The 9,128-nt window shown below is 34.4% G+C and overlaps 1 protein-coding gene across 9 annotated transcripts in view; it reads right to left on the reverse strand.

Annotated features, from left to right (window-relative positions):
* Positions 1 to 6,552, reverse strand: part of LOC121370381 (protein phosphatase 1 regulatory subunit 12A-like) — a 94,775-nt gene extending 88,223 nt beyond the window's left edge. For all 9 annotated transcript variants that reach the window (XM_041495564.1, XM_041495568.1, XM_041495567.1 and 6 more), the window contains exon 1: positions 6,285 to 6,552. In XM_041495564.1, coding sequence (XP_041351498.1) covers positions 6,285 to 6,530 — 246 coding nt within the window. In that variant the 5' untranslated portion in view covers positions 6,531 to 6,552. The remainder of the gene's footprint in view (positions 1 to 6,284) is intronic.
* Between the last annotated feature and the right edge of the window lie 2,576 nt (positions 6,553 to 9,128).

Raw genomic sequence — 9,128 nt, forward strand, 5'->3', positions numbered from 1 at the left:
TGCTACAACCAAAAAAGGCATTTTAGGAGGGCAACCATGCATTTGCTGTCACTGCTGTGGTAAAATTCAAACCCTGAAGCTGTTACAAGATCTAGTCAGACTCAAATGATACGGTAAGACTTGGATAACAATCTGCCACTTAAAACAAATGCATCATTATTTTATTTCTTCACGGGTTGATATTTGTTAATTGATATTAATGTTTTGCCATATATAATAATCATTTGTCTTTAAAGGGACTTTGTAACCATTTTGAAATGTTTTCAGAAAATAAAATATTTTTACATTTTTAGACTTACAATTTACTTACATTTTTTGTTTTGTTTAGAATATGAATATCTCTACAACCAATGTATTTCTGAACTTCATAATGTTTTGCAGTATCTCAATATCAATGTTTGTCTACAATAATTTTCAACATAAGAATTTATTATTTCATTGTTATTAATGTACCCCTCGCCAAATTTGCCAATTGCAAATTTCAAAAACAACTGGCAAATTTCATTTTAATTTGGTGAAATAATTTCAGGAAATAATTAATATTTTATTAGAAAATAACTGGGTTTTTGTGGTTTTTGAAATTTGAAAGATAAGTTGGTGAAATTTTCTGAAGACCCAGAGCTAGCCCTGTATTTCTTCCAACAGCCAAATGAAATTTGAAATAATTCGGCCAAAGGACACTCCATATGTATTTATCTATATAATGCTTTACTTTTAAAATAATATTATGTTAATATACAATAGTGTTTTAAAAAACAGAAAAAAGCAGGATGTGTATTTATTTTGTTGAGGAAAACTCAGGACAGTCGTTTTAAACACTTGAAGAATTTCCTATCGGCTATCCATTGCAGAAAACACAAGTGATGCTTAAATACATGTGTTTCTTCCCTATTTAAATCAAGCGTCTGAAAATTGCGAGGACAGTTTCATTCACACATGCCATCATTCATGCAAGTTTAGTTTTGCATTATAATCCATTTTTCGTTCACTCAGTAAATTTATGCCATCATTTACAGGGCTCACACTGTCCATTGCCAAAATAGCCAATAGTCAATTGCTAAGTGGCTATAACATTTAGTCTTTGGCTACTAGAATTTCCCTTAAATGAATCACATTTTGATTATTTTTCAAGGAAATATATTACATGTATGAGAAAATGGAGTAAAGTAAACTTTGTTCCAGTGTGAGCCCTGCACTGACATACATGTAGTCATGATGGGTTACGTAAAAACAAAATGGCTTACCTCAATTTGTTTTTGCTTAAAGGCACAGACCCTAATTTCAACCCATGAAAATTGACATTAAGTTTGGTTAATCTACAAACATGTAACACATCTGGATAAAGTAATAATAGAGTAAAACCAAAGTCTGTGGTGTTTAAACAAGTAAATACCATTTAAAAATAGACCAGACATTGGCTCGATAACTGTTTACTTCTCAGAAGTATGTGCATTTTTAGAATTATGAAAAATGTATTTCCGAGTATTAGTATTACAAAAACCAGGATGACCAAAAACACTTCAGATGTACGAAAATGCATATTTTTAACAATAAAATGTAAGTAACTTCAAATTTAAATTATCCAAAATCAAACTACTAACTGGAAAAATACATTTAGTGTTTTGGGCCTGTCACTTCAATGCATAAATGGTTTACACAAATTTTCAATTCTTAGAGGCCTGTAAATTAATCATATTTAGTGAGAAATTTTTTCAAGTGAGCAGTAGTCCTATCTTTGAGTGGTCAATGTTTAAATAACAGTGTCATGTTCCACTGATGTAATGATCCCCAGATTATGAAGGAGAAATAAAAAAGATTAGTATTTTTGTTTTAACAACACCTCAGCACATTTTAAACTACAACTATATTTACATGTACAGTCCATTTGCGTCAAAAAGGAACCAACGAATTGGCATACAGGGCATAAAATTTGGCACAAACAATTTTGTTGTTCATCTGTCAGTTATGCAAAACCAATATCAACATAAACTATTGTTCTTGCAAAAGCTGTAATCGTTCATCAGAAAATCTTTAAAAAGAATTATCACTGTTTTGGGAAGAAAATAACTTTAAGCCTACATTGCCGGTGTGGGAAGGATACAATGTATCCATTTATAATCAGCATCGCAATCGATACAAAGTCGGCACTGTCTTTAGAAGCCTCAAAAAAGTTTAGTAACTTAGTTGCATGTTCCCTTTGATAAATTTGCTAATCACTCGTCAGAAAATCCAAACAAACGTGTGTTGGTTAATATCATCAATGTTTTGGAAAACTGCGTGCAGTGAGAAATCCCTGACCTAGATGTACGTCATATGTGCTTGATGGTAGTGTTCTAACCAGCTTTATTTTCATCGTTCAATGTGTCCAGCTATTTCCTTCACTACCACCGTCTACTTTCATTATAAAATGCTACCTGTGTTAGTAATGGCATGCCACCGACATATTTACACTTTACGGAAAAAAAATGTAATTCTGATGTCACGATATTCAGTATTTAAAGCACGTCACAGAACATTTATGGGTAGTTTCTTAGAATATTATATTATATACAGATGCAATTTAATGACCCTGATGAAAACAAAATATGTAAAAAAACATTATACACTTCATAATCAACATCGTCATGAAAATCTCTCACCTCTATTCCAAGCCAATCGGAATAAGTCGGCTGATTACGGATTCCCCGCAGAGATCGACACTTGTATAGTTTCTGTCAGACTGAATCAGGTTTATTAATAGCAAACGCAATGGCATTCTAGCTACTGTACATAGTATTGGACAAAATGACAGCTAATATTAACTCTGTGACTATCAAAGCATACCAATAAATAGCCTCATCTGACTAGGTACCCGTGCAGCTATCGTTAGATTGATTTAGTTTAAAACCCATTTTGCCTTTCACAAGAGCATGTACCATGCATAAATTACGAACATGCACCATGGTGCCCGAGATCTCGTGCTATCATCGCGGGAAAAACATGTTCTCGTTACTATGAATAGCATTTTTCAGAATTTCTAATTTCCAACGATTTGAAACTGACATTAATAAAAAATAATAATAAAAAAAATATAAATTTTTAAAAGTTTGATAAATATCATCTACAGATAAATATTATACTTGTTTAAGCCTAAATTGAAATTGGTTAAATATTAAAAAAATATATAAAATCTAATTTTTATTTTGGCCTGGTAGCTTTTAAAAGTATATTTTTGTATTTATGATAGGAGAAAAGATACGAAAATCACTCATCTTAGATTCTCAATTGAATATCGTTGCCCATTAACCTCATCATTTGTATCTAAACTACTGAAGAAAATCATTTGTGTAAACACTAAAACCACATGAACGACATTTTGGTTGTCTGAAAAATTCAAATGTTATGCCCTGCTATAAGGAAATTATAAAGTTTTGGCAAAACCCAGACCGCTAATGTTTCTTGAACGGCAATTAATATTGTTTAAATTAAACCAAATTTGTTATTATGTCTATATTGTGTCCAATGACTGTCCTCTGATATAATTTGTCATCAATTGCATATTGAATTAGTCATAACTAATGATTTTTTACTTACTATCATTTATTTATTAAGCAATTTCTAAAAAAATAAATATCTGAAACTTGTCAATTTGTTAGGGATATCACTGCTTATAAAAACAACAGAAGTAGGAGTGCCCATCATTACAATTAACCATCTTGGATACTACATAATACAGCCATTATAAAACAAAACTACAACTATCAGCTAACGATATCAATGCAATCGATTCATTTGAAGAAGATAAAAATAAAAGAACAGGTCAATGTTATTGCACACCATTTGTTAAGTGATCAAGGGATGAGACGTTGCCCATTGGTAAAGCGCTCGCTTGATGCGTGGTCAGTATGGGATTGATCCCCGTGAGTGGGCCCATTGAGCTATTTCTTGCTCCAGCCAGTGCACCACGACTGGTACATCAAAAGCTGTGGTATGTGCTATCCTGTTTATGGGACGGTGCATATAAAAGATCCCTTGCTGCTAATCGAAAAGAGTAGCCCATGAAATGGCAACAACAGGTTTCCTCTCTCAATATCTGTTTGGTCCTTCACCATATAAGCATAAATAAAATGCGCTGAGTGTGTCGTTAAATAAAACATTTCCTTCCTTCCTTCATTAAGTGATCAGTTTTAAAAATATATATTTTATTTTTTATCAATCTTGAAATTATTAAAATAATATTTGTACTTTGACTACAACACAGCCATATAATTATTACAAGCAAGCTTTTAAATGTTTTTAATTGGGAGTTTAGAAGGGGGGGGGGGTCACGCTTCCTTTAATTTTTACCTAGCAAGAACACCGACATACTAAACAAAACCAACCACTTTCATAAATGCACTTGCCCTCTTTTATGGATACTGGTAGCTTTAATATGGTGATCTAGCAAACAAACATGGTGATGATTTATTTACTTTGTAAAAATGACTTGACGACTTAAAAATTTACACAGAAATAGGACTGATGCATCACACAACCAAAATACATGTAATTCTTCCCAAAGAAGAAATATATCTACTGTTTAAAGTGTTTTTATTTATTACCTGGTATATTGGTGACAATGGGCTTTAGACAAAAGATACGTGAACATACCACCAATTACAACCAACATTTCTTGAACTTTATTTCCAGTGAAAATTTGTACATGTCTGATTGTGATGTTGCTTAATCGTAGGTGTGTGTCTAAGGGTGCACACCTCATCCCTAAATTATAACAAAGTGTCCCCAAAAGCCTGTGTTTAACAGATGAATGCAATGAATTTGTTTTTATTGGGAAACGAAGCATTTTGACTGGCTTGGTTTCCTGGGGTGGCGGGGGAGGAGACAGAAATATCATTTATGTTACATTGTAATGCATGTTTAATGTCTGTGCATTTTGGAATACTGCAGACCTGTGCCCGTTTTAAACATCGACCCCATCCCTGAATATTGTGGCTTTGTAATACTGAACACCCCTCCTTAGAAAATCATGTATCCACCCGTATTTCATAATAAAGCCTGTAACTGGCTGTCAACAAGGTACATATGTATAGATCTATTATCTACCCGATGTCGGTCACCAATATGGTTTTGTTTGTTTCTTTTGTTTAATGACACCACGAGGTACTTGTACCTTTGTTTTTAAAACACCTAATAGCTGATGTGTATTTTTGTGCTGGGTATTGTTAAACATTCATTCTACTTGGGCATATTGATTTATTAATCATCAGCTATTGGGTATCAAACATTTTGTAAATTTTTTATACAAAGTCTTAAAGGGAAACCTGCTACATTTTTTCATTGACAGCAAAGGCTATCTGCTACATTTTTCCATTAAAAGCAAAGGCTATTTAATATGCACTTTCCCAGACAGGACAGCACATACCATGGTTTTGACATACCAGTCATGGGTCACTGTAAGGTATGGGGAAAAAAACAATCAAAGAAATGGATCCACTGAGGTGGTTTGATCCTACAACACAATACACCCCAGGCAAGCACTATAACGACTGAGCTAGATACCCACCCCTCAATTACATTGACACTTTTTTTTATGTATACAGGTATTCAGCATTGTATTTAAACTACACTTGCTATACATGCATGATTAATTAATTTGGGTTTTCTTTATAAACAATTACAGTTAATATTTGCCTAGTGACCTTTTAGTTGTGACTGGTATATAGTGAATGTCTATATGATATATCATAATCAATATAAATAATGAAATAGAATATTTAATTCTTGCTGTATCAGTCCAAAAACTGGTCAAAACATTATTAGTATAGGTGTTTTACCAGACTGAATCATTACTATGGTAGATGTTTATCTCTTTGCAAGTTTGTCTAAATGCTAGGGGTTGTTAAACTTTCCACAAGAGCTTACTTTCTGAAGTAAGGAAATGCCACATTCCTTTAGGGAAACCCTTTAGAAATTAGAGGGGTGTGTACATTCTCATGAAAACAGTGAAGGCAGGTGCATTAATTAACAAATTCAACTGTTTTTAATTTAAAATAAAAACCAATTTATGTAGGTCCACTTACAAGGTTGTTAAAAGAGAATGTTATAAATAAGTAGGCTGGCAATAGCAGTGAATAGGCAAGCAGTATACTGAGCAACCGTACCAAATAAGCCTCAACCGTGGTCGAGGATATGCCATAGGGATACGCCGTTCGGGTTGGTTATCGGTACCCGGTTTATCCCAGTCAATAAATGCTCTAATCAGCCATTGTGTATTCCAGTTGCTGTTGCTTTTTGGATTTTTTTACCTGGTGGAGGGCAGTCAGCCCATCAACATTTGCTGTGTTGATATCGGCACCCCTCTCCAAAAGTCTTTTCACTTCTTCCGTGTCACTACTTGAACATGCTGCTAGAAATACACATCCATCTTGAAATTGAACTTTGCGAGATTTTGCTTTGGGACAATTTGACTCTTTTGCGGTATCCGAATCCTCCCAGCGTTTTAGTTGATCGTGCCTTCGCATCAAGGCACTAACTTGTTTGTCGTCCGCCATGTTAGGCCTAGTCCTTCCCCAAGAAGCGACCGAAAACGAGGCAAAGCCATCTACTGGCGGTCACGGAAACTAGAATCCTCAAGGTGGAGAGTATTCTTAGTACACAGTTATCACGGTATCGAACTTCGGCTTATTTTTATTGGTTCTAGAGGAAAGGAAAGGAATGATTCTGTTTAACAACACCTCAGCACATTTTAATTATTGGTTTTAATCGCATATAATATGTATGTGTGTCGAAACATACACATACCATACAACACCATACCTTACCATAACATACTAAAATTATGTAAGAGTTTTACATTAAATGCATACTTAATGTATTTTTCTCACAACTAATTCTGTTAGCATCAAATAAGATTCTTCTTGCATAATAGACATATAGGTAGCTTATGAAGTTTACCAGTCATTACTTCAATTGTATCATGTAGGAAAAGGTTCTTAATATAGTTGATCAATCATTGCTGTTAATATTGTAACAAATTTGTATATTTCCAATACTTTCCTGAATAATCTGATTTGTTGTCTGTCCTTTTTCTACTTATGTTTGGTTTCTTAATTTTATTCTTGGTTTCTGAACTTCTTATACTAACCTCTTCTAGCACCCTATTAGCACTTTAATCAGCCTTCTATGAATCAGATTATTGATGGGTAAAGTTACAGGAACGATCATTCAGATCCATTGATTTTCCAAACAGTGGCATGAGACCATATAATGTTGTAATGTTTAGGCTTGGATTTTATAGTTAATACCACTGTTTGGAAAATCAATGGATCTGAATGATCGTTCCTGTAACTTTACCCATCAATAATCTGATTCATAGAAGGCTGATTAAAGTGCTAATAGGGTGCTAGAAGAGGTTAGTATAAGAAGTTCAGAAACCAAGAATAAAATTAAGAAACCAAACATAAGTAGAAAAAGGACAGACAACAAATCAGATTATTCAGGAAAGTATTGGAAATATACAAATTTGTTACATTTATTTAACTCTATGTGTGCGTTTGGGAATCTTGTGGTTTCACGAGTGGAAATGAATGTTTAGCTTTAGGTACGTTTTAGATGTTTTCGATGGATTTTCATTCTCTTAGAATAAACAAATAGTAATCCATATTGGGATTCTTAATGTTTCATTGGCGGGGAATGGAATGGTGGTTGAGTTGTGGGAAATTTGAATAACTATTATGTAACCTGTATCTCTCAATGTCAATGATGAAATCTATTAAAAATCTTAGTTATTTTGCTGGTTAACTGTAATTGTTTTTATGATCTATGAAAACCCTTAAATAAACACTGTGAAAAAGGACGACTTATGTGATTTTTGGAAGTCTACGACCGAAAGGGGTAGCCGAACCCAGCAAGGCATTTTTAGAACTGTATTTAATTCGATTCTAGCACCGGTCTATAAGTGGGCACGTGCTGAGAAAGCGAAATCGTTACATTGGAACCTCCGGCGGGACTCTAAAATAAAACAACTAAAATAAAAATAAAAATAATAATAATAAATTAATTAATTATTTTTTTGTTAAAATAAAGTTGCATATATATTTTTTTGTTGATATGGATAGTCGAGAGCATGAAGTATTTGATATGGAAAGACAAAGGTTAGAAAGAGAGATTGCAGAAACCCGCGCTAGACTGTCGGCAAGCGAGACGTATGACCGTATACCGTTTTTGATAAATGAAAATAGCTATCACGAGGGAGAGAGAGTCATTCTACAACCTGTAGTAGTGCCCGAGACCATAGATTTAGGTCATGATTATACAATGCCTCCTACTAGCACTCCAAATATTGTGAGATGTGACCTACCTAGTTTGGTGAGGGACGGGGAAGAAAGAGTTGGGGATGGGTAGACCGAAAGTTATGCCCGATACATACGCTGGTCAAACAAGTTGTAGAGATTGGCTTACTCACTTTTCAGTTGTGTGTAGGAATAAATAATTGGTCGGAATCTCAGGCATGTCAGTTTCTAGCTGTTCAGTTAAGGGGTAAATGCATTACAGGTTTACAGTGATTTGCGTGTCCATGAGAAAAAACAATCTAAAAATCAATTACGTCTGCTCTTTTGAATAGATTTGAGCCTAAACATTACACAGTAATATGGTCTCATGCCAGTTGCTGTTGCTTTTGTGGATTTTTTTACCTGGTGGAGGGCAGTCAGCCCATCAACATTTGCTGTGTTGATATCGGCACCCCTCTCCAAAAGTCTTTTCACTTCTTCCGTGTCACTACTTGAACATGCTGCTAGAAATACACATCCATCTTGAAATTGAACTTTGCGAGATTTTGCTTTGGGACAATTTGACTCTTTTGCGGTATCCGAATCCTCCCAGCGTTTTAGTTGATCGTGCCTTCGCATCAAGGCACTAACTTGTTTGTCGTCCGCCATGTTAGGCCTAGTCCTTCCCCAAGAAGCGACCGAAAACGAGGCAAAGCCATCTACTGGCGGTCACGGAAACTAGAATCCTCAAGGTGGAGAGTATTCTTAGTACACAGTTATCACGGTATCGAACTTCGGCTTATTTTTATTGGTTCTAGAGGAAAGGAAAGGAATGATTCTGTTTAACAACACCTCAGCACATTTTAATTATTGGTTTTA

Source organism: Gigantopelta aegis, chromosome 4 (genome assembly GCF_016097555.1).
Source record: "Gigantopelta aegis isolate Gae_Host chromosome 4, Gae_host_genome, whole genome shotgun sequence".
NCBI classification, from domain to species: Eukaryota; Metazoa; Mollusca; class Gastropoda; order Neomphalida; family Peltospiridae; genus Gigantopelta; species Gigantopelta aegis.